This window comes from Myotis myotis, unplaced genomic scaffold (genome assembly GCF_014108235.1).
Source record: "Myotis myotis isolate mMyoMyo1 unplaced genomic scaffold, mMyoMyo1.p scaffold_m19_p_44, whole genome shotgun sequence".
Lineage (NCBI taxonomy): Eukaryota > Metazoa > Chordata > Mammalia > Chiroptera > Vespertilionidae > Myotis > Myotis myotis.
In genome coordinates, this window is record NW_023416351.1 from 58675 (window position 1) to 84258 (window position 25584).

Consider the following 25584-nt stretch of genomic DNA (forward strand, 5'->3'; position numbering starts at 1 on the left):
ATATTTGTGGATGAGTGATGAGTGAGTGAGTAGATGGGGACTCCCCAGCGGTCCAGGAGGAGATGACAGACCCTCCCCATCACTGCAGCTCCACTGAGAAGCCACTGGGCTCCCCTCATGCCGCCTCCCCCGGGGACGCCTTCACCTGCGGCCTCAGGCTCTGGCCCCGGCAGCAGCGTCCCGGGACCCGGGGTGCAGGCCACGCGGGTTTGCCCGCAGGGATTTTCCCTCCTCTGAGCTGTTGGACCTGGCGCGTGGCAGGCCGAGCATTGCCCACCGAGGAGGCACCCCACCCCCACCCCCCGAGGGCGCGCTCCTGGCATAGAAGCAGGTTAAGTGGTCACCTTCGTCGCCCACCTGGGAACAGCCCCACGCAGTCGCATAGACATTTTCCGTCCATTACTTCACTGAATCTTCACAAGAACCATGTGACGTAGATGAGGTCTTTCACGCCACCTCGGGCAGTGGAAATGTGGGTCAAGAGAGAGGCCCCGGCTCCTCCCGGGAGACAGCCGGTGAGCGGGGCCGCGCTCACCCCCGGTCCTCGCGCCCACCGGGCCCGGCAGCCTCTATCCCACAGGGGCGGCTGCGGCAGGCGGAACAGCCAACTCAGCTCCTGGCACATTCCCTCCAGACCCCTGGGTTCCCGGAGAGCCCGGGGGTCGGAGTTCATGGGAAGGAGAAATGGGGCCTCTGTTCCACTCATCACCCTCCTCCCAGGCGAGGGGACCCTTCCCACCCTGAGAGAGCGGGTCACACCACACACATACCACACACACATAGGTACACACACAGTGCACACACCTCATACACAGAGATACAGACACACACATAGATACACTGCACACACCTCACATACACAGATACATACACACACTCTGCACACACCTCACATACACAGATACATACACACACACACACTGCACACACCTCACATACACACAGATACATACACACACACACACACTGCACACACCTCACATACACACAAGTACATACACACACCACACACACACATAGATACACACACTGCACACACCTCGCATACACACACACACCACATACAAATACTCATACACACAGATACACACACACACACACACACACACAGCGTGAAGCCGTGGCTTTGCCCTCAGTTGGGGGCAAGAGAGGAGCCATGGGGAGGGGGTGCTGGAGGGCGCCGTCCTCGGGCTGCCCCCCCGCCCAGGAGAGGCCGGCACCTGCTGGGCCTGAGCCCCGCTCACTGAGACCCTCGCTCGGCTGCAGGTGGACCTGCGGGTCCCTCGCTTGGACCCGTTTCCCAGCTGTGCCGTCAGGGGCCCCCAGGAGGGCCTGGGAGGGACCGTGATTCCTGGGCAGGAGGCAGGCGGCGGGGCAGGCAGAGCCGGGCAGCAGCCGGTCCCTGGGGCTGCGCCCTTGGAGGGGCAGAGCTGTGTTCTTTTCCCACCGAGAAAGTCACTTAAAAAGAAAGTCAAAGCCTTAGCAGCTTCGGCAAACATGTATTCACACAAGCTAGACCAGAGCCTCACGAGCCTTAATCACTCAGAACCGGAGGGGGGTGGAGCCTGGGGGCCTCCGCTCAGGGCCGGCGCTGAGACCCCCCACCTCCCGCTCCTGACAGGAAGCCAGTCAGGGTTCCAGAAAGCTCCGGGAGCCCTGGCACTGCAGCTCTTCTTTCTGCCCCTGAGCCAGGGCGTCACTGCTTAGCCGTGTGCAGCCCTCGGCGTACCCGTGGGCACTGCTCTCCCAGGGCACAGCCATTTGCCGAGGGCCTGGCTGCTCTGTGCCTTCTGCCTGCAGAAGGGGCAGGGCCTCCTGCTTCCCCTCCCCCTCCCCCTCCTTCTCCCCCTCCTCCTCCTCTTCCTTCCCCTCCCCCTCCTCCCGCTGCTCCTCCCACTCCTCCTCCTCCTGCTCCTCCTCCAGCTGGGTTGCCCCAGTCTCCCCTCCTCTTTCCTTGTGGAGGAGCAGGGGCAGGGCGAGGCCAGGGCACTGGGCGGACCCGGGGGCGGGCCCAGCGCTGTGGCCCCTGTGCCCTGTCTCTGGGCGCATCCCATCCACTTCCACTTCCGCACGAAGGCTCCACCCTACAATCCCCTACGGGCGCCCCATGGCGAGCTGGTCCCTTGCCCTCAGCTCTGGTTTCCATGGGCCTGGAGTCCTTGGGAGGCACCTGGCGTCAGGGCTAAGGACCACAGAGACCCTCAGCGGGTGTGGGGCGGGCAGAGGGTGGGCAGAGGGCAGGCGGCCCCCCACTCTGTGCTCTTGGAAGACATGCGGGGCCCTGGGTTTGAAAGTGCGGGCGTGGGAGTCAGACCAGGCCTTGGATGTGGCTGACCGCTGCAGTGTGAGGGCAGGCACGTTTCCTAACGTCGCTGAGCCCCGTTAGACGCTGAGACCCAAGCCTGTGACCAGCAAGTGGGAGGTGTCGCCTGCAGCCCGCAGTCAGGAATGTTAGCCCCGGTGGGGCGGGGCTTGATGGAACCGCCATTGTGTCCCTTCCTCCCAGCCACACGGCTGCAGGGGGCGCCCCTGTGCACGAGGTGGCTGAGTCCCGTGCTGAGGTGACAGGTGTGAAGGGGGCCAGTCCCCCTCCCTCCCCGAGTCTCCCCGTCCAGCAAGGTGGCTGAGACAGCTGTGCAGGTTACTCCTGGGCAGGCACTGTGCCAACAGGGTGAGGTTGTTTCCAAGTCGTGTGCAGCCACTTCTGGCTTAGCTCATCAGGGAGGCCTGCCTGGAGGAGGTGCCGTTGGGCAGGGCCTTGAAGGGCGAAGGAAACCAAGCATTGCAACTTTTCTCAAAAGAGGTGCTGCAGTGATTCAGAGTGACAGAGCAGGAAGGTGAGGGGACAGGGGGACTTCGGGCGCTAGAGCACACATATTCTAGGTCATACAGCGTCTCAGGAGAGAGGGCCCGAGGGCACCGGAGCCACCCACATGTTGTACTCGACGAGCCGGGATTTCTCGCAGAATCTGTGTGTGCTGCTTTCAAATAATGTCCTAAAATCCCCGGCATTTTAAAACGCCGAGATGAACAATGCCGGTTTCTCTTGCTGAGAGGCCTTTGCTGGCCTCTTATTTTATTTGGGGGGGTGGCGGGGAGGCAGGAAGGAGTGGAAGCCACGCTGCCGTCTCCTCTCGCTGAGGCAAAGCTGAGCCTCAGACCCGAATGATTTTGTTGCTAAAGGGGGGGCGGGGGGCGGGGGGGGCGATATTCTTAACCAGCAGAAGCTCAGAAACGAAGATTTGCGCCTATGGAGATGCCTCCCTCCCTCGCATTGGACTCGATTCCGAGCCCACGCGCCCGCGCCCGCGCCCGCGCCCGCGCCACTGCGACAAGCCTGAGCTCGAGCCACCGCCCCAAACGCATTTGCTCAGAATCGCCAGCCAGTTTCCTGGAAACAAAAAGCGCTGGCAGGTGGCTGCGCCCAAACGCGTTCCTGTTAAGCTCCCTGCCACCCTGTGGAATATTAAAGTCCGCCTCCAGGCGGGACTCCGTTCCCACGTGCCTGGAGGGTGCGGAGCGGACATCCGTCATTTGCGGGTGATTGACTCCCGACGCGGGGCCCGAGTGTACATGTTTGCAGAGCAGTGTCGACCTGGGATGTCGTTGGGGTGATGGATGGCCCGCGGTGGGGGAGAAGGGCCCGCCGCCGGATCAGACTGGGCATCCCGGTGCCTCCGTTCCCGCCCGCGCTCGGCCCGCCTTTCTCGGGGAGGCACCCGGTGAGATTAGGGGCACAAGAAGCTGTACCCGGGCTGGGGGAGCCCCTCGATGCTGTTCCTCTTCATGGATGTTTATGTCTGCCTGACTGGGTAAAGAGAGGAGGGACCACGCCCCCAAAAGAAGGGAAACTCGCCGCCCAGCCGCACGCCCAGAGCTGTGGCCCGCGAGGGCGGGGCTCCGGCCCTGGTTTGCATCCCGGGCGCTGGGAGGAGGCAGGGGGTGTTTACCAGACCCATTTGCTGTGTTTGGGAAGCGCTCGGTCCTCACCATCCCCGGCCGTGTGGGAAGGTCCCTGCGCGCATTAGGAGGCCCGTGAGGTCGGCTGCGCCTGCCGCGGCGCCCTCCTTGACCTTGGCCTCTTCGGCAGGTGCAGAACATGTCCCAGTCCATAGAGGTGCTGGACCGGCGGACTCAGCGGGACCTGCAGTACGTGGAGAAGATGGAGACCCAGATGAAAGGCCTGGAGTCCAAGTTCAAGCAGGTGGAGGAGAGCCACAAGCAACACCTGGCCAGGCAGTTCAAGGTGCGTGTGTCCTCCTCCCAGGCAGGGTTTGCTGCCCTCGAGGCTCCCCTCTCCCTCTAGAGCTAGCGATTGGGGGGCGGGGGAGCCGAGCGAGGTTTGCTCTCTGCTGTCCTCGGAGACAGAGGCAGCTGCCTGCACGCACCCTGAGAGGGAGGCTGGGCCGGGCCTCGGTTCCCAGCACCTCTAGCGTCAGAGGCCAGGGGTCCCGGGTCCAAGCTCCGGCCAGGTGCCAGCTCCGCAGCTGCTGCGGGTCAAGCCCCTCAGCCGAGGACTGGCTTCCCGGGTCACCTCAGTTAGCTGTGGCGCGGCCACTGTAGGGTCACAGGGAAGAGAGAGAGAGACACCAACATCTTTCTCACTTTGTGGTAAGTGTTCCTGCTCTCCGGGTGACTGGACCGTAAGGCCGGGGTGTGACCTGAAATTATATATACATACGTATGAATATGTATATATACAGACACATAGATATTCACGCACCCAGAGCGAACGCAGCTTCAGAACTCCTAAACTGAGGAGCGCTATGCACCTTAATTAAGGCAGACGTGCATGCTAATTAGAACTCTGGCCCGGATATAAATGAGCGGGTCGATAACACAGCCCGCACGACTGGAAATTGCTGACGCGGTCGACCTGTCCCCTCCACGCCGGCGTCTCCCTTTGATGAGCTCTGCATGAAGCAGGAACGGACTCGCTTTTAAAAGCCACCGTCCTCTAGAGGAACCGGCGAGCCGATGACGTTACCGGCTGGAGGAGAGTGAGCGGTCGCCCTGGCCCGAGGCAGGCGGGCGTACCGTCGTCCTCGCTTCTGCCGCGTCATCGCGAATTATCCGGGAAGAGATTTTGACCTGCCTGACCATAAAGAGTTTGTGTCTCTCCGTCAAAGGCCAGCACTCCCTTCTCAGGGGCGCGAGGGGGGAGGGATAAGGCAGAGTCCTCTCAGGGGGCCGGGTCCCCCGCGGCCAGGGGCTAGCTCCTCTCTGCTAGCGCCGCCCACACAGCCGTCTCCCCCAGGCCCCGAATCGGGGCGCTGTGGCTCTGGGGGAGACTGGCAGCCCTTGCCCTCCACCGGCTTTAATTGCATTAAACGTGCCAGCGCAGGGCGGTGAGGGATTGACGTCGCTGGCAAGGCCGGCGGCCTGGACGAGCCCTAGCACTGAAGTGTGGTTCCTTCTAAGTGCCCGTGACGCGATCTGTCTGCGAGTGGCTGTGTGTGTGAGGCAGGCTGGTGAGGTAGTTCTTCAACGGTATTTCGTTTTCTTGCTTGCAGGGCTAACTTAAAAGCGTTTTTTCAGAGCCGCAGTGACTGAAGAGGCATGTGCCCATGTACCCATGACCGCGGGCCAGACTGCTTTTTGCACCCTGCATTTTTACTCTCCTTCCCGACACTTAGCGCCATTTCACTAAGGAATCCAACCGCGACCCTCTTTTTTGCATGCGACTGTAGATGCATTTCACGAATCCTTTGAACCCTTGTCAATGCATTTTTTTTTTTTGAAAAAGAAAAAAAAAACAAAAGGAAACTGTGTGTATGTGACCTGAAGCATGTAACCTTAAGATGTTGCATTCTACCTGACAATAAAGACCTTTCCCAAAGATGATGGTGTTCTGAAGACTGTTTCATACGCTCTCCTCGCGCTGGGGGCCGGAGGATAAGCCAGCCTGTGAGAGGCGGGGAGCGGCCAGGCCCAGGCAGGGTGTGACGAGTTTTTGCACGCATCGCACTGAACCTAGCTTATTTTAACCTTGCAGGCGATAAAAGCGAAAATGGATGAACTTAGGCCTTTGATACCCGTGTTGGAAGAGTACAAGGCCGATGCCAAATTGGTTTTGCAGTTTAAAGAGGAGGTCCAGAATCTGACGTCAGTGCTTAACGAGCTGCAAGAGGAAATTGGCGCCTATGACTACGATGAGCTGCAGAGCAGAGTGTCCAATCTTGAAGAGAGGCTCCGTGCGTGCATGCAAAAGCTAGGTAGGCCCAGCACCCTGCGGGGCGGGCGCGCGCGGGGCGGGGCGGGGCCCGGCCCCGCCCACCGCGGCCCGGCCCCGCCCACCGCGGCCCGGCCCCGCGCTGGCTCCGGGCGCGGTGCTGAAGTGGACAGCGCCCGCCTGGCTTCCGGAGCGGCGGGCTGCGCAGGGCTCGCGGGCAGGGCCCCGTGGAGGCTGCCCCCGCGTGAGCGCGCGGTCCCACCCCGGGCGGGGCCGGGCGCAGACCCCGCTGAGTTGCACACCTGGAAGAAATAGGAGGATCAGTTGCTGCAAACCGTCTGAAGAGTGTGCGTGCGCACGCGCGTGCGGGTGTGTGGGGGTGAGTTCCCAGGACGCGAGTGGCTTAGTTAGGGCTGCAAACTGCACCTCCGCGTCCCTCCCGGTGGGCACCAGGCCGAGGAGGCGCCTCGGGCACCGCGCCCGGCCTCGAGGAGCAAATTCAGCCCCAAATTCAGCGCCGGCGGAGGGTGGCCATTTAGGCGAGCGAGGAGCCGCTCCCACAGCTGCCCGCTCCCCGCTCCCTTCGCGCGTGGGGGCAGCCTGAGTTCTTATTCGTGATTGGACACCCACTCGCCTTAGCAACCTTCCTGTTAATTGCTTTTATAAGTCTTTCTTTTTTTTAATACTCGCCCCTAGGATATTTTTCCCATTGATTTTTTTTTTTTTTTAAAGAGAGAGAGAGAGTGGGAGGGAGGGAGGGAGGAGAGAGAAGAAACCAACGATGAGAGAGACACACCAATCAGTTGCCTCGCACACTCCCCCCCCCCCCCCAATCGGGGCCTGGGATCCACCTGCAACCCAGGTACTACCCTTGACTGGGAACTGAACCTGCGACCCTTCGGCATGAGGGCCGCCGCTCCAGCACCGAGCCTCACGGGCAGGGCCTGCGTCTACATGTCGGTGCCCGAGCCCCCTACCTCCCAGTTCCACTTCTTAGACCTTCTTCCCGAAGGTCGGCTGGCCCTTCTCGTCACGGGTTTAAAACAAAGGTTGCTCATCCCGTAGTGTGCTTCTTAGGGTAACTCGGGGTACGTTTGCGTTATCCTTTGGTTTTACCTGATGTCCTTGGCTCCCTTTTTATTCACCCCCCAACCCCCCCACACACTCACACTCACACACACACAACGTAAGACATCCCCAAAGAGCCGGCGCCAGTGCTGTTGTCCGTGAACGACCGAAAGGTGCCGAGGGCGGGGAAGCCGCGGCCGCCGGCCATTCTTTGAACAGGTTCCCGAGTCCAAAGCTGCCCCCCGCACCCCGTGGGGGCACACGTGCTAGCCCCCGCTCTGGAGAGAAGCCTGCGCGGCTGGCGTGGAGAGGGAACGCGTGCCATGTGTACACGCTGGCTGTGTCACAGGAGCACGTGCTGCCGCGTGTTCTCAGCGACATGCTTCCCGGCACCCACGTCCTGGTGTGTCGGGCTGAGTGACCTGGGACAGTCCCAGGGGGGGTCTGGGTGGACGGCCCGGACCTGCTGCTCCCTTCTGGCACCCCAGGAGCGGGGGCGGCGCCTGAAACGCAGTGATGCTGGGCTCTGATTATTTCCGCGGGGCGTGGTCTTGGGGTTTCTGCCCGGAATGACCCCGAGCTCCCGGCCACCTCTCTCTCTCCAGACCCTCCCCCGGGGTCCCTCTTGGCCTCTGACGTCCAGAGCACGTGGGGGGAAGGGTATTTGTTATTTTTGCCCCAAGATACAACCTCCACACTTTTCAATGAGCGGATCACAGAGCAAAACGTCACGCGGTGAGAAGCGAGGCCTTGGAGGGGCGCCCCGCCCAGACGAGCAGGCTGCCCGCCCGGCCCTGCCTGGTTCAGAAGCTGCCTGAGCTCAGCCGATGGCGTCAGCGCTCAGGGCTGTCACGTGGTCCCCCTCAGGCTGCTGAAGGGCTCGCTGGGGAGTAGAGAGAGGATGACGAGGCCCTTGGAGGCGTTCTCCTCGCTGGAGGGCAGCCACCTGATGTCACCTCTGGTTTCTTTTTTCAAAAGACCTTGATGTTTAGAGAGACTGTGAAGTGGGGTCTGCAGGTGGGGTTCAGGGTCTGCAAGTGAGGCCTGGGGTCTGCAGGTGGGGTCTGGGGTCTGCAGGTGGGGCTTGGGGTCTGCTGGTGGCCCAGGGTCTGCAGGTGGGGTTCGGGGTCTGCAGGTGGGACTTGGGGATCTGCAGGTGGCCCGGGGTCTGCAGGTGGGGCTTGGGGTCTGCAGGTGGGGCCCAGTGGTCTGCAGGTGGGGCTTGGGGGTCTGCAGGTGGGGCCCGGGGTCTGCAGGTGGGGCTTGGGGTCTGCAGGTGGGAACTGGGGTCTGCAGGTGGGGCCCGGGGTCTGCAGGTGGGGTTCGGGGTCTGCATGTGGGGCTTGGGGGTCTGCAGGTGGGGCTTGGGAGTCTGCAGGTGGGGCCCGGTGTCTGCACTGAGCCAGCACCAGGCGGACGGGATGAGCCAACTGTGAGACCGGCTGGGGAGGCAGGACGCGTGGCCGACAGCCATGTGACTCTCCCGAGGCAGTAATCAGCTTGGGGGTCAGCCTCTCTCCATCTGAAGAAGGCGGAGGGGTCCCTGGGCCCTGGGGTGATGGTGCGAGGCCATGGGTGTCATTTACATCACTCGCTCCTCACCGGCCCGGGAAGGGGGGGTAGGTAGGTGGGCAGATAGATAGATAGATAGATAGATGATAGGTGATTAATAGAGTTAGATAGATGAGAGATAGACAGATGGCAGATGATTGATAGAGATAGACAGATAGACAGACAGAAGGACAGATGATAGACAACTGACTGATAGATGATGGACAGATAGAGACAGACAGCCTGGCAGGTGTTCCTTCAGCTCAGGACCTTAGGACCCAGCTGAAGCCTGAAGCCGTGGCTGCTTGATCTAGTCTTTCTTTTAGCCTCACGAGCTGGCGCCCTCAGCAGCCGGGCTCCTGGCGCAGAGGTCGCCGAGGGAGCGGGACCGGAAGGCAGCCCCGCGTGGCGCCCGCGCTGACAGCTGTCCGAGGCCGCCCTTCCTCCCCGCCCTCTGCTACTGGGGGCTGGGGGCTGGGGTGCAGTCTGCTGGGTGCCCAGGTCCAGGGCGTGAGACACCTGCGCGGGCACTTCTGGAGCCTCCTCTCCCCGCCCCTCGCCCTCCTCCGCACGCGCCCTGGCACGCGCGCGATGAGAGAGGGACACCTTCGTGAACTGACGTGCCACCCGCCCCCACGGCTCTGCCATGGGTTAGAGCCTGTGGTTCCTGAGGTCCTGGCAGAGCCGTCTGGACGGAGAAACAAAACAGCTCCTGACTCAGGCGTGCGGAGCGGCCCGGGCAGGTTCCGGGCTCCTCTGGGGTGGGCGGGGAGGGTCTGGGAGGGGGCAGAGCAGGCTGGCCCTGCTGCGGTCACACCTGGCCCTCCCCTTCCGAGCAGCCACAGGCCGGAAGGTGCTGCGCAGGCAGGACGCAGTGACCGCCCCGGCAGCCCCTGACCTGGCTTCGCTGAGGTGAACCCCACGTCCTCTACATCCCCGGTCCAGACAAGAGTAACAAGAGTAGCGGGGCCTCCACTGATCACTTGCCATGTCGGGCACTTGCCTGTCAGGCATGTCCCCGGAGTCAGGTGTGTGCCGTGTCGGGCGTGCGGCGGCTAGAAGCTCCCAGTGCCTCCCGCTGTGACCCCACCATCCTCCCAGGCAGTGTCATCGCTGCCGACAGGACACTGTCTACGCCACACGCCGCCCCCATCCCTCTGCTGGGACAGATGGCGAAGCCGTGGCTGGCAAGATTTCCTGAGGGATGGATAATTTTACCTCTAAGTGCCTGAGAGATGAGTCACTCACTCACTCAGTCATTCATTCACTCATCTACTCATTCATTCATCCACTCACTCACTCATTCACTCACTCACTCACTCATCTACTCACTCATTCACTCACTCACTCACTCATCTACTCACTCATTCACTCACTCACTCACTCATCTACTCACTCACTCACTCACTCATCTACTCACTCACTCACTCACTCATTCACTCATTCACTCTGGACCACTCCCAGCCGAGTCTTGGGGAGACAGAAAAGGGCAACAAGCTTCTTGCTTGGGACCATGAGACCACACACTGTGTCTGTGGCCGCAGGAAGTGTGTGGTCGGGGAGGATGGGGGTGGGGCTCAGAGGGAGAGGTCTCTGGAAGAGGCATCCGTTTGGGTCCAGCCAGGAAAGACAGGCGGGGAGGGGGTGGCATTCCAGATGGAGGGGCGGCTAGAGCACCGGTGTGGGGGCCGGCGTCGGGCTGGGCCTCTAGCTGAGTGGGGCGCTGACCCGCCCTCTCACCTCAGAGTGTGATGCCGAGGGCAGAGTCGGTCTCCTGGTCCCTGGGCCAGGCCTGGAGGGAGGGAGGGCGGGACAGGCCACCGCCCCGCAGCTCAGGGCTCAGAAACGCGCTGCCCTGGAGGCCGGCGGAGGTGTGGTCACTCTGACCACTGCAGCGGCTGTGCGCACAGGTCCGCGTTGGCGGGACAGGTGGGGTGGGCACGGCGCGGGGGCCGCCAGAGGCAGCCTGGGAGGCCACGGGCTCTGGGGAGGGCAGGGCTGAGCCAGGTGCTGGTTCTGGCCGCAGCCGTGCTGCGGGGCCCTGAGAGCGCCCCACCTCGTCTCCAGCCTCCAACTGAGCGGGGGAGGCCCGAGGTCACGCCCAAGGTCCGTCCGATGCTCGCTGACCCGTCCGTGCCCAGAGCCCCGGCCCTCCGGCCTCCACTTCTCCTCCCGCAGGAGACACGCCACCCTCCAGGTGGCCCGTGGGAAGGCGGCGGCCCTGCCCAGGTCTGGTTCTACCCGACGGGAGGGGCCAGAGCGGGGGCTGGAGCAGAGCCGCCTGCTTCTGCTTCCTGACCCCGTGGCCAGTGTCCTGCGTGGAGCCCGCCGCCTGCCACAGGCGCCAGACAGACAGCGCCTTCTCCCCGCACCCATTTCCCCGAGAAAACCAAGCTTGGCTGCTGACCGCCCCCCTAGAGGCGCTGCTGGGGCTGCCCCTCCCTCCCCACTGCCCCACCTCAGCTGCTCTTGGTTCCGGGAGGCCCGGTGTCTGCAGGAGGAGCCAGGGCGTGAGCCGCTCGCTGTCTGGCCGAGGTCCCAGGCCGGGAGCGAGGGGACCCGGCACCCACAGCGTCCGGGCTCCGGCTCACCTGCGCCTGCTCTCTTGCAGCCTGCGGCAAGCTGACGGGCATCAGTGACCCCGTGACCGTCAAGACGTCCGGCTCCAGGTTCGGGTCCTGGATGACCGACCCTCTGGCCCCCGAGGGCGACAACAGGGTGAGTGCCCCTTCGTCGGGCCCGGGGTGGGGTCGTGTGGACCAGGTGTCCTTGTGGGGCCCGCTGGTCTCCTGCCGAGTGTCTGGCTCTCACGCCGGTGCCAGTGCGTCCACCGCCCGGCAAAGCAGCCAGGGCCTGTGTGAGCGGAGCGTGGCGCCTGGGGCCACCGACTGAGGGTGCGGTGTGGGGAGGAAGAGACCCACCTCCTACCCGCGCCCGCCCTGCGCACACAGCCGCCCGCACACCTGGTGGGATCCGGGGAACCAGCAACGCTGGCGCTGCAAGCGCGCCTCTCGCCCAGCGCCCACCCCCTCGCTGTCCCCCTGAGAGCGCGCGCTCTGCCCAGACAGGGGATCGGGGCTCTGAGCCCGCTGTGTGCCTCCCCGCATGCGTGGCGAGGGCGTGGATTTGCCTGCCGTCCAGGTGGTGATGGGCGCATTTGATCATTAGAGAGCCACTTGCTGCTGGATGGCTTGCTCACCCTCCAGGAAAGGCGGCCCCGGGGACCAGCAAGGGAGGAGAGGTGGGGGGGGGGGGGGATGCTGGGCGGCAGTGGGCGGGCCAGGAGCTCAGGACGGCCTCCACCTCCCCCACGGAGCGCCATGTCCCCAGGCCCTGCCATCGGTTGGGAAGACACCTTTGTCTGTTTGATTGTTTCCATCCTCCCGTCCGGTTCTGATTACACACACGCAGGAGACCAATAACTCGCTTCCAAAACACACACAAAATCAATGTCACTCTGCGCTGCTGCGGAGGGAGGGCATGGTGGGAGGGGTGTGGCCAAAGGCTGGGGGCGAGGGGAGGGCGGGGGACCCTGGTGGGGCCGCCTAAGCTCCAGGGGCCCCGCTGCCCGTGTGCTGAGCGGGCAGAACAGGGTCGCTGGGCATGCCCGGCGTCCATGCTTCCGCGGCTCATTTATTAAGCGCCAGCTGGATGCCCGTGCGTGCTGGGTGGGGCGCTGGTTTCCTGCACCAGGTCTCAGCAGGGACCTGCCCGCGGGCTTCGTTGGCACTGAGGCCCGGAAGCTCCCTCCCGACGCCAAGCCCTCACCCCCTGGCCCCTGCCAGGCTGTGCGCCCCCAGGAGACACGTGCGCTCCAGGGACCCTGACCCCCCACACTGACGGTAGCTCTGACTGTGGAACCTTCTAGAGCAGCGGTTCTCAACCTTCCTAATGCCGCGACCCTTTAGTACAGTTCCTCATGCTGTGGTGACCCCCAATTTCATTGTGACAAATTGAACATAATTAAAGCATAGTGATTCATCACAAAAACAACATGTAATTATATATGTGTTTTCCGATGGTCTTAGGCGGCCCCTGTGAAAGGGTCGTTCGACCCCCAAAGGGGTCGTGACCCACAGGTTGAGAACCGCTGTTCTAGAGTCTAGCGTCTGCTTCTGCTGGCGACCTTGGAAATGGGTCAACGCGGAGACTGGGCGGCCCAGTGCCGTGTCCTCGTCCAGGGCCCAGGCGGCCACGCCCTTTCCAAGGCTTTCTCGCGGGCCCGGGCTTCCATACACGGATGGACTCCTTCCTTCCCCAAATAAGTATGAGCACCTACTGTGCGCCTTTGGCCAGGGAGAGAGCAGTGAGCAAGCAGGGGGCCCTGCAGACCCACAGCCGGAGGCACCCACAGAGGGCTGCCTGGGGCCTTGCCACCCACAGGGGACTCGGTGCCCCGGGCCGTCGGTTCCACCCCCCCTTCCTGGCCGGTCCCCAAGCGGACGCTGCTCTGTCTGGGGGAGAATAGTCCCGTCCCCTTTTGAAACGTGCCTGAGCCTCTGGCCGGTTTGGCTCAGTGGATAGAGCGTCGGCCCGTGGTCTGAAGGGTCCCGGGTTTGATCCTGGTCAAGGGCACGGACCTCGGTTGCGGGCTGGAGCCCTGGCCCTGGTCGGGGCTGGTGCAGGAGGCACCTATCCTGTGTCTCCCTCCCCCCTTCCTTTCTTTTTAAAATCCTCACCCGAGACCCAAGGGTATTTTCCCGTTGATTGTTAGAGAGAACGGGAGAGAGGGGGAAAGACAGAGGGGAACATCCATGTGAGAGAAACACATGGATGGGTTGCCTCCTGCACGCGCCCCAACCAGGGCCAGGCCGGGGAGGAGCCTGCAACCGAGGTACGTGCCCTTGACCGGAATTGAACCCCCAACCCTTTGGTCCAAAGGCTGACGCTCTATCCACTGAGCCACAGTAGCCAGGGCTCTCCCTCATTTCCAGCCTAACAATCAGTGGAAAACATCCTCAGATGAGGATGAACCGAAAAGCAAAAGAAAGTGTGTGCCCTGAGGGTGTGGGAGGGGCCGTGCATCTTTCCCTCTTCATCTTCCCCTCCCGGCTCCTCTCGTGGGAGAGACGCTGCCTGGGGCGGAGCCGCCGGCTCCCTGGGCACCGCTCACCGCCGTCTGCTCTGCCCGCAGGTGTGGTACATGGACGGCTACCACAACAACCGCTTCGTGCGCGAGTACCGGTCGCTGCAGGACTTCATGACCACGGACAACTTCACGTCGCACCGGCTGCCGCACCCCTGGTCGGGCACGGGCCAGGTGGTGTACAACGGCTCCATCTACTTCAACAAGTTCCAGAGCCACATCGTCATCCGCTTCGACCTGCGCACCGAGAGCGTCCTGAAGCAGCGCAGCCTGGACTACGCCGGCTACAACAACATGTACCACTACGCCTGGGGCGGCCACTCGGACATCGACCTGATGGTGGACGAGAGCGGGCTCTGGGCCGTCTACGCCACCAACCAGAACGCCGGCAACATCGTGGTCAGCAAGCTGGACCCCGTGTCGCTGCAGGTGCTGCACACGTGGAACACCAGCTACCCCAAGCGCAGCGCCGGCGAGGCCTTCATCATCTGCGGCACGCTCTACGTCACCAACGGCTACTCGGGCGGCACCAAGGTGCACTACGCCTACCAGACCAACGCCTCCACCTACGAGTACATCGACATCCCCTTCCAGAACAAGTACTCGCACATCTCCATGCTGGACTACAACCCCAAGGACCGCGCGCTCTACGCCTGGAACAACGGCCACCAGGTCCTCTACAACGTCACCCTCTTCCACGTCATCCGCTCCGACGAGCTGTAGGGCCCCCGCCCGGAGCCAGGCCACGGCCCCGCCCGCGTGGAGATCCCGCCACAGCGGCTGCCAAAGTGACCCTCGCGATACCGATCGCACGGATTCGGGACGCCCGGCCGCCGCCTGGCGCGGGGCATCGCGTGCGCGGGCACGGCCTCCGCGTTCCTCCGGCTCTGGCCGGAGGGCGACGGATTTGGGGAGAGGCCCCCCCAACTTTGCAGCTGGAACTGCAGCCCAGGGCTCCCCTCGCCCCCCACCCCTTCAGCCCCCTTTTCGGTCACATGACATACTAGAGAAGTAAGGCGTGTCCGCGGCCAGTTCTCGCCCAGGACGGCCCGCTGTTAGGATCGCATGGACTTTCCTTAGGTCGAGGTCGGTGCCGGTGGGCGGCTCGGCGTGGCCCCCGGGCTCCCGGTCGCGCTCGGCGTCCGGAGGCTCGACGCGGGCTCCTCTAGCGCGTCCCCGTCCCGGCGGCTGCTCCTCGACACGTGTCGTGTCTTAGATTCCCGTGCGAGGCCCCCGTAGCCTGTGCCCCTTGTCCGTGCCCGCGGCGGCCGCCGTAGTGTGTTGTGCAGTGAGTCTTGTTCCTCGAGGTGGTGCCCTGTGCGTGGTTTGAAGTGGGTGTTGTCATGCGATGCCGTAGTTTGGACCCGTAAGTGGGTGGTTCTTGTTGCTACAAAGAAAAATAATCCTCAGTGTTCGCCCTTGTAGAGAGAGAGCCCAGTTCACGGCGAGGTGGTCAGAGGGACGGCTCTCGCCCAGTCCGACCTCTGACCCGGTGACCCCGGGGAGAGGGCTCGCCGGGAGACTCGTTTCCGGCGGGAAGGGAGTGTCCGGGGCACCGAGTGCGGGACGTACCCTTTTAAGTAGAAAGAGGGGAACTCTGCTCTCCAGTTTCCTAAGGAACAATAAACGTAGTCGGAGACTTCGTGTGGCTGCCCTTTCGTGTCTGAGGTGTAACCGATGGGTCTCCCGGGTCCTCGCAGACGCACGTGGCCCCTCAGAAGGGGGAGGGAGGTCCCCCCTTCCGGGAGTTGACAGTGGACATGTTCCCTCTGGGTCTCTGACCACCCGTCCCCCCAAAATCCGGAGCCGAGCGATCATCTCGGAGCTCCCTTCCCCCCATGGGTGAGCAGGAACCAAGGCTCCCCCCAGGACCCCTTCCCTCACCCACCCCCCGCCTGCCAGGCTCCCACAAGGCTCAGCGGGAAGGAGTCGGGACAGGCGCTCCCTGTACGCGTGGCCGGTACACCGGCAGGCCTGTCAGCGGGTGCAGGGGACCCAGGCCCTCGCTGGCCAGGGGCTCCCCAGGGGCTGTGTGGGTCCAGCAGGGCAGCGGTCGGCCCGTCTGGGGTCTGGGCACCCCCCCCCCATGGCCGTCCTGAGCGGGGCCCTGGCTGAGCAGGCCCTGAGGGTTCTGAGGGGCCACGCCCGGTCCCCCAGCACATGGGGGGGACTGGGCCTCATGCCGCGGAAAGGAGCCTTGCACGTCCTTCCACCAGACAGCGCTCGCGGCCGCGGAGGTCCAGGTGGGCGCGGCCTCCCTCCCTCTGCCCGGGACAGGGCACCCGGTGCCAGGACAGCGGTGCGGCCCCGGGAAACCCAGCAGCCCCATGAGCCGGGCCCAGCCGCACGGCCCTCAAACCAGGAGAAAGGAGCCCACACGTGTCCCCCGCCGTCTTCCCGAGCTCCCTGCCTCATCCCGGAGGGGAGCTGGCCGGTGCCGGGCGAGTGGCCGGCGGCACGGAGACGGGCGTAGCTGACGGTCACGGCTCCGCCCCGTGGAACCTGAACCTGCCACGGGTCCCTGTGCCCGCGGAGCCGGAGCCCGTCAGGGAGCGGGTGGCTGGGTGCGGGGCCGTAGAGGCTCGGCCCCCGGGGGGGTTGGGGGGGGCGCCCTTGGGACCCGCCCTGCCCCATAGTTGGGAAATTGCGGATGGAAATAGAGCAGAGGTTCCCAGGCTCCCCGCCCCCCACACACCCACCCACCACCCCGCACCCAACACCCCGCACAACCCACCTGCTGGGCAAGGCGCCCCCACAGAAGGAAGGCTGCCCGGCCGGCGTGGCTGGTGGTCGAGTGTCGCAGCCGTGAGGGACCAGCCGCAATGACGCGGGGAGGGGAGGTGCCTCTCCCACTTCCTGTTCACAAAACATAGCGGGGACGCCCAGATATCCCCCCTCTGAGACGGAGCTGGGGGTTCCCAGGAGCCCGGGTTCCACTCACACGGTCCCGAGGCCCCCGCCCGCCCTGTGACGGGCCCTGTCGGGTGCCACCGGCGGGTGGTCTTGTCACGAGCGCCGCTGTCATGGCTGGCGCCTTCGTCATTCCCCCCGACGACGGAGGGAGACACAACGTACAGACACCCGCTCTGATCCCCGGAGAGAGAGGCGCGGCCGGTGGCCGGGAGGGCTTCCCCGTCTCGGGCGGGGTGTGTGCGAGGGACTACCCCCAGGATATTACACACGCAGGGAGAAGGTCCCCCGAGAGCAGACAGGCAGCCGGCCCACCACGGAGCCTCCCGGCTGCGGGAACGGGGAGTGTCGCTGATGGCAGGACGTCTGTGGCTGCATTTTCTTTATTAAAAGTTTGGCCCGGAGTCCAACCCTCAGCCCCCTGGGTGCTCGGGGGCCAGCGGGGTTCTCAGCTCTGGAGCAGCCAGGCCTCGGGGTGTCATTTCCCCAGGCGGCCCGGGCAGGCGCCCCCCACAGGCGCCCACGGTCCCCCTGCGGCTCCCAGCGCGTCCCCACGCCGAGGGGACTGTGGGAGGCCCAGCTCGTCCGAGGGGCGGAGAGGAGGCCGCTGGCTGGCGGATGGTCGCCTCTGGGGCCGGGAAGTCGGGGCACCAGGCACGCGCCAGGCTCCCCCCGAGGGAAGGGAAGGCCCGGGCTCATCTTCGCTCACCACGGCCACGCCTGACTCCACTCCACTCGAAGGTGCAGCGGGAGCCGCCCGGTCCCTCCGACTCCTGCTCCGCAGGCCCGGCTTCCTCCTCAGGCGGGGACTCTCCCAGGGGCCGAGCTCCCACCCGACAAAGAGGGTCCGTGTCCGCGGACGGGCGGCCGACGTGGAGAGGGGCCGGAACCATCCTGGTCCCCTTGCCGCCTGGGGGTCAGGCTGTGTCGCGCACGGCGGGCGTGGCTGTGGGGCTGCGCGGGCCCGGACTGGCTCTCACCCGCTGTCTCCCGCGGCCCCTCCGCGGCGACGGCACCGTGACGCCCGCCCCGGCCGTGGAGTCTCACCACCCCCGGGCCCGAGGGGATGTTTGCCGGCGGCTGTTTTGTCGGATCCGCGGACGAGTGGTTTGGGGCGAGGCCTCTCTGCTCTGACCAAGTGCGGAGGCCCCAGACGCCGGACTCACACGGGGAGGGCCCGTCCCCCGAGGCAGAGCTGGGGGGTCCCTGGCCGAACTCCCCCCATTTCGCGGATGTCACACACGGAGTCCGCGCAGCTGGCCCCTGGTCAGCGCCCGCCGGCCCTGCACCCGCTGCTCTCCCCGCCCTCGCGGCCCCTGGCACACACGGCGGACGCTCCGGCTGGTGAGTCACCGGACGCTTATTCATCACACGGCAGGTGGCGGAAGATGCTAGAACGGTGAGCCCGGCAAGGATCTGGCTCGTCCTCCAGCCCCGGGCTGGTGAGTCACAGATGCGGCCGCTGAGGGGAAGCGGGGGGAAGCGGGGCCCGGCCAGGGGAGGCCGAGGGCTGGCATCCGCTCCTGCCCCACCTGGGCGGGGGCGCCCACAGATAGGGGGCTTCCCCTTGCCAGTGTGCCCTCCATCCTGCTGCCCGCCCATGCACACACATACATGTGTACAATCAACAACACACATGCTCTCGTGTATACCCATGAACACATGTGAACACGCACGTGCGCACACACACAGACACATACACTCCCCGGCTGATTCTAAGCCGACCGGGCAGGGGCCGCAGGGCCGCTCCTGTGGGCGAGCCCCTCCTGCACATGGGGGCAGCGATGCGCCCGCCCGCTTGGGGCCATGGCGCGTCCCAGCCTCATCCCACCAGGCCCGCGCCCCAGGCCTCCCAGGCCCCCGCCCAGCCAGCACCGCGTCATCGCAGGAGGGAGGGCACGGTCACGCGTGACGTCCCGTCTGCCTCTGCAGTCCACCCCCACCAGGGCCTGGCTTCCTCCCGGCCCGGGCCTGCGGGAGGGGCACCAGGCACTTGGAGATGCTGGGGTGCCCCAGTCTCGGGGGGGTGGTCGCCAGGCTTCCCGTGGGCCGGCTCCAGGGTCCAGCCCGGGCGGAGCGCCTGTGCCCTCTCACCGCCCTTGCTGCGCGGAGCCTGCGTCTCGGGCAGGTGACCCGCGGCCCCGCTTCCCCCTCAGAGCCCTGCCGCCCGCCCTCCACGGTGAGGACGGCCCACGGCTGGTCCGCCCGCACAGGCCAGCACCGCCGGGGGGGGGGGGGGGGGCCTGCGGAGTGGCACCGCGGGCGCAGCTGTCTGCCATCTGGCCAGCTGCCAGGACGGCCCGTCGGTCGGCCCCCCCGCACCTCCCCCTCCCCCCCACCTCCACCCCCGACCCCGCGTGTCCTCCTCGCAGCCCGGCTGAGAGGGAGGGCGGCCCCAGCAGCTGCCGGACGCTGTGAACAGAAACCGTGATTTCCTCATTGATCTCCGCCGCCGCGAAGGGCCTGAAATAAGGTCGAGGAGAGCATGTTGCCGGCTCCGTGCTGTTTCATTTCGCTGATTGAATTCCCGGCTATTCCTGGAGGACCCTCTGCGGCCTCCACTGCGAGGCATCGACGGCGCCCGCCCCCGCCCGCCCCCCTGCCCCCCAAAGCCCTTGCTGTGCCAGTGACAGGAGCACAGCCCCATGGCTGTCCCCGCAGCAGCAGCACGACATGGTGCCCACCGCCCGCGGGCGCCCCCCAGCCCCCGGCCCCCTCCCCCTGCCGCGTCTCCTCCATCAGCTGCCGGCGGCTGCGTGTCCCTGTGCGGGCGCCGCTGTCCCGCTAAATTGGCCGTGAGAGCCCGTAATGAAGAAGGACCGGCCGCGTCCGCCGTCGCAGGAGCTGCGCTGACCTGGGCAGAGCCCGGGGGGAGGGGGGGGCGGGGGGGCGAGACGCCCAATTACAGCTCCGCGCTGCTCTGCTCGGCCTGGCCTGCGATGCGTGCGGCTTCAGGGACGGCGGCGGCTACAGCCTGAGAGTGTCCCCTCCTTCCTCCCAAAGGCTGTCCGCCCTCCGGCTGGTCCCTGGACCCACGGGAAAGCTGCCCTGGGTGGCGCCCTGCAAGGCAGTTCTGCAAACGTACACAGTGCGCCCAGCTCCTGAAGGGCACGGCCCCCGCCCTGGGTGTCCACTCCGTGAAGGGCATGCCCCCGCCCTGGGTGTCCACTCCGTGAAGGGCACGGCCCCCGCCCTGGGTGTCCACTCCGTGAAGGGCACGGCCCCCGCCCTGGGCGTCCACTCCGAGAAGGGCACGGCCCCCGCCCTGGGCGTCCACTCCGTGAAGGGCACGGCCCCCGCCCTGGGCGTCCACTCCGCGAAGGGCACAGCCCCCGCCCTGGGCGTCCACTCCGCGAAGGGCACGGCCCCCGCCCTGGGTGTCCACTCCGTGAAGGGCACGGCCCCCGCCCTGGGCGTCCACTCCGTGAAGGGCACGGCCCCCGCCCTGGGGTCTCCGTCGAGCGGAGACAGACTCAGCTGTTCCAGACGGTTCTCAGAGCCTCAGGCCTCGGGTACGAACCGGCGGCCAGCCTCACCCGGACGCAGGACTAACAGAAAGGCCTGGGCAGCCCCGTGAACCCTGAGGGAAGCCCGGCTCAGAGGGGCCTGTGGGGCGCCGTCTCTGAGGAGCACCGGTCTGCACCCCGTCTCTCCTCTCCCCCCGATGAGGAAGAGGGGTCAGTGCCGAAGGGCAGGGTGACCCGTCACATCCCGGCTCCCGCACGGCCGGTGGGTGACGGTGGCCACTCCATTGGCCCTCGAGGGGCATTGATTCCCAAGCTCTGACGTGAGGTACAGACGGGGCCCACGCTCGGGCCACCTGAGGGGACCGGAGCCAGCCTTGGAGGGCCCTGGGCGGGCAGCCAGATGGGCCCCGGGGCTGGGGCTGGGGCTGGGGCTGGGGCTGCAGGGTGGGGACGGCATGGGTGCTGGGCGCTGCCTGGCCGTGCCAGCTGGTCCTCAGGTTCCTATTAACAGTGCACCGCGCCGGGCTCCAGCCGCGCCCCAGAGGCCCCTCACCTGTCATCACAGCCGTGCCCGCTGCCCGGGCTGGGGGCTCAGGCTGGGGGGGCTCAGGCTGGGGGCTCAGGCTGGGGGGGCTCAGGCTGGGGGCTCAGGCTGGGGGGGCTCAGACTGGGGGCTCAGGCTGGGGGGGCTCAGACTGGGGGCTCAGGCTGGGGGCTCAGGCTGGGGGGGCTCAGGCTGGGGGACTCAGGTTGGGGGACTCAGGCTGGGGCTCAGGCTGGGAGGGCTCAGGCTGGGAGGGGCTCAGGCTGGGGGACTCAGGCTGGGGGACTCAGGCTGGGGGACTCAGGTTGGGGGACTCAGGCTGGGACTCAGGCTGGGGAGGCTCAGGCTGGGAGGGGCTGGGGTCCCCAGCGGCTGCAGGCAGGTTGCTACGCTCACAGAGCAGCTTCAACATCCCACAGAGCAAAGCCTGGAGCCCGGGTCCCACTCAGGGCCGCGAGGCCCCACTCGGCAGAAGCCGATGCCGGAAGGTGAGCAGGAATCCACCCCGCCTCCCCCCCCCCCCCCCCCCGGGGTCGCGTCTCACGGAATCGAAGGATGAAGCCGCGGACCAGAGGCGCTCCAACAAGGCGGGAGTTTACTGCCACCAGCACGGCACCCCGTCGGGGAGGGGGCCCGAGCCCTCTGCCGCACCCCCCCCCCCCCCGACATCGGCGACAGGCCGGCCCGGCCCTCTGTCCACCTGCGCTGCTCTGAGCGGGTCCTGGCCTTTCTGCAACATGTTGTTTTGCAAGAAAAACGCCCTTGTTTCAAAGCACCCTGTCTTCCACTGCCCTGTTTTTCTACAAAACGTTCTGTGGTCTCAGCCTCCCGGGACCCCTCCTTCTCCCGCCCCTGCCCTGCCTGCCTCGCCCCGCTTCTAACGCCTTTCACAGCTACGCATGTGGCCCACGGCGCCGCCGCCACGTCACCCGGCGGAGCCTCACGCCTCGTGCTGGCCGTCCCGCTGCCGGCGTGTTCGCCCGCCGGCTGTGTCTGTCTGTCCTGCCCCCTGAGGAGGCCGCTCGGAGGGGGACGCTCCCCTCTGCGCCCCGGGCCCAGCTCTGGGCCCGCACACAGTAGGTGCTCAGTGGCCCTCTCCGCAGTGAACAGGCGACCGGACGACCGTGTGTAGCGGGTCCCAGGGAGGCCTGGAGGGGAGCTGGCTCACGCGGGGAGCGGGCCTTCAAGACGCCCGTCACTTCTGTTGTGCCCAGATTTCAAGGTTCCCAAAAAGCCCATCAGGGAGCCAGCGAGTCCGATGCAAAAGCAAAGAGTCCTTCATTTCGAACTAGTTCGGCTCCCCGACCACACTCACCGATACAACAATGGTAGCCCAGTGGCCGAGAGCGCGAGGCCTGATGGGATTGTGGGTTTTATGGTAAGGGCAGGGGAGGGGACTGTGGGCCCCGCCGATTGGCCAGGCGCCAGTCGGGTCTTGTTACACAGGATGTGGTCATCTCTCTGGCGCGCACGTCCCTTGATTGTCATTGGTTAGTTTAAAGAAATCCTGGGCGTGGCCAGCAGGGGCCTGGGCTTCCAGGAAGAAGGCACTCTCCTGAGCACATGGCGGCCGCCCCAAAACTGGAGGACCCAGGGCAAGATGGAGGGTGCAGTCCTAGCCCCCCCCCCCCCCCAGGGCGAGCTGAGCCCGGGCTCCAGGGGCCAGTCCGGTTGCCGGGGGTCCAGCAGATCAACCAGTTCCAGCCCAGACAGGAAGTCCACGTCCTCCGTCTCGTTCCCGGGGGCGCCGGCGATCGCCTCCTCCTCCATCTCCTCGGGCGAGGGCATGCGCCCCGCCCTGCCGCCGCTGCTGCCGCGTGGAGTCGGTGCCCGAGGCCGCCAGTCAGGCTGTGCCTCATGGGGCCCGGCGGCCGGCCCACGTAGGCCCCGCGACCACTCGCCCGTCACTTCCCTTCCAGCGGAGGTCCTGGCGCACCCCTCACAGGAGCCGCCGGGGCCGAGCCCGGGGAACGAGCAGAGGCTGTTCAGCCCCTGGCGCCCGGGTCTCAACGGGAGACCGTGTAAGTGCTGGGGCCTCGGGGTCCCGGGGCGTCCGGCTGCGATTCTCGCTGAATCTCGGCTCATCTCACACTTTCCGCTTCTCAACACGAGGAGTTGGGCAAGGCCGGCGTGGCTCGGCCGCTGGGCGTTGACCCGTGAACCCGGAGGTCACAGGCCTATTCACGGTGAGGGCCCTGTCCCGGCTGTGGACGCGCTCCCCCGAGTGGGGCCTGCAGGAGGCCGCCGACAGGTGCTGTTCCTTCTGTCCGTGTTTCTATCTCTCCCTTCCTCCCCCTGCCTTTCCCTTCCCCTCCCTTCCCCTCCCTGCCTCTCCCTGCCTCTCCCTTCCTCCCCCTGCCTCCCCCTGCCTCCCCCTGCCTCTCCCTTCCTCCCCCTGCCTCCCCCTGCCTCCCCCTTCCTCTCCAAGAATCAAACACACACACACACACACACACACACACAATGAAGAGCTGGGTCACAACACGGACAGGAGGGGAGGACCCGGGGCCCCCTGAGCTCTGGGGGCTGCGGGCCTGTCACCCACCGGCTTTGCCTTCCCTCTGTTTGAAGTCACTCCACTCACGCCGCCACCCCACCCCCGAGCGGGGAGGAGGCCAGCGGGCTGCTCTCCCAGCCCCCCCCCCCACCCCCCGACACCCAGGCCGCAGGCACAGGGAGCCGCGCTCGGGTGTGAATTATTCAGAGCAGCCGAGACGCAGACGAAGGCCGGAGGCGGCCGTGCGGAGACAGAGACGCCGACAGCAGGTCCCGACGGAGCGAGCATCGAGCATCGGGTTCGTCTCAAAACAAATTAGCGGTGAGTTATGGCAACATTGTTTCATTAGACGCAACCCGTCGTCTCCAGAACAATCCTCATAAATCGCTTTCCTGCAAACAGGGTTGGCCTCGCTGTTCCGCAGGCTCGCGGGGCGCTAGCTGGCGTCCGCCTGTGGCTCACACGGCGGGTCCCCGGGCCTCACCCCATCCGCGTGCATCGGAGGTGCCCAGTGGGCCCCCCCCCCCCATGGAGTCCTACTTCCTCGCGAACACCCCACCCTGGCCCCAGCCTGTGCCCCAGCCCCTGGGTCAGCCCGCACCGTGACCCCTGAGCGCCTGCTCTGGGCGCTGCCAGATCTCAGCAACCTGCCTCCTGGCAAATCCCTCCAGGGGGCAGGATGGAGGCCCCTTGGGATCACGCGACCCCATGACTATACAGTTATCCCCGCCGACCTCTGAACCAGGAGGTCGGGGTTCGATTCCCGGTCGGGGCACAGGCCCGGGCTGCAGGCTCGATCCCCAGTGGGGGGCGGCGTGCAGGCGGCAGCGGGTCCATGGTTCTCTCATCATTGATGTTTCCCTCTCTCTCTCTCTCTCCCCCCTCCTCTCTGAAATCAATAAAAATACATTTTGAAAAATAAAAATAAGTGAAATAATGTTGTCCGCAATGGGTGCCGCTGGCCTGGGGTCTGGGCACACTGGGGGCCGTCCCCAAAGACACTGCTGGGTCCCGCTTTGCCACGGAGGCTCATTCTGCCCAGCGACGGGCACCCTGTGGGAACCTGGGAGCAGAGGGCTGTACTGATACGGAAACCGTTAGGTACCAAGCGAGCGCAGCAAAGGCCTCAGGGTCCTGGAATGTCCCCTGCTTGGCGGTCAGGGCAGCAGGCCACTGGGCCCGGCCCTGGGGAAGTGGACAATGACCCTCCTCACCAAGGTGGCCTGGCCATTGTGCCTGGGAAAACCTCTCCAGGCCTCCAAGCATGAGAAGAGAGAGGGGGGGGGGGGGCAGGCGTGCCCGGGAGCTGGGGCGTGGCCGGGGCCCCCTCCTGGGCAGGCTGGCTGAGCCGGCAAGGCCCCACTCCCCCCCCACCCCCCGCACCCTCACCGCCCGCTCGGAGCAGCTGGAACACTTTGCTCAGGGACTAAGGCCCTTCTATGCGGCCGTCCTGGGTCCGGTCACTCGTGCCTGCCGTGGGGCAGAGACGCTCACCCCGACGTCTGCAGGGACCCCGCTGTGCACGGCTCTGCGGTGCCGCTGGATGGGGGTCCTATCTCCCCACAGCAGCCTGGGGGCTCAGGGGCTTCCGAGCAGAATCAGGGAGCGGGTGAGCTCACGGAGCCCACATGGGGCAGACACAGGGCGAGGACAGAGGGAGGCGAGTGGGGCCCTGCGGGCGTGGAATGCAAGGAGGCCGGGTGCGAGGCCGGCCAGGACCGGTGCCTCCGGGGGAGCTGGCTGGCCACCTGGGTCTGGCCTCCGTCCTTGGCCTCCCTCCTGGATGAGCCACCAAGGGGGCAGGCGCAGGGAGGGGCCTGGCAGAGGCAGGAACAGCCCCGAGGGGGGGGGGCGGAGGGGTGAGCTCCCGGCCCTGGCGAAATGCAAGCAGAGGGGAGAAATGAGCCGTGGGGGTCGGCAGATTGCCCCCCATGTGAAGGGAGAGGCCGCACTGGGTCGGTGCGTCCAGCCCTCCTCCCCAGGCACGGCCGCCCGGGCAGCGGGCAGCGTCCGCGCAGCTGGATGGGAGCCCCAGGCCTCAGCTCAGGGCCCAGGAGCCTCTCCCGCTCCCACGGCCCCGCCCCGCGCCCCGCAGTCGCAGCCGCCCCCACACCCTCCGCCTGTCTCAGCAGAATATGACGCTATTGATCGGAGACGCGCTGTCGGCTGTGCGGGTGAAGTATGCACTCCCCTCGCTTCTCGCCGCTGTAAAATGGATTGTGCGCCTAAGAGGGCGGCATAAAGCACGCGCGAGCTCCCGCCGCGAGTTTATAAATCAGGCGCGGGCGG

General features: G+C 65.8%; 1 protein-coding gene across 2 annotated transcripts in view; it reads left to right on the forward strand.

Moving 5' to 3' along the window:
• OLFM1 (olfactomedin 1) overlaps positions 1-15511 on the forward strand; it is a 28924-nt gene extending 13413 nt beyond the window's left edge. For both annotated transcript variants that reach the window (XM_036306964.1, XM_036306963.1), the window contains exons 3-6: positions 4091-4246; positions 5996-6215; positions 11403-11509; positions 13926-15511. In XM_036306964.1, coding sequence (XP_036162857.1) covers positions 4091-4246; positions 5996-6215; positions 11403-11509; positions 13926-14600 — 1158 coding nt within the window. In that variant the 3' untranslated portion in view covers positions 14601-15511. The remainder of the gene's footprint in view (positions 1-4090; positions 4247-5995; positions 6216-11402; positions 11510-13925) is intronic.
• The last annotated feature ends 10073 nt before the right edge of the window (positions 15512-25584 follow it).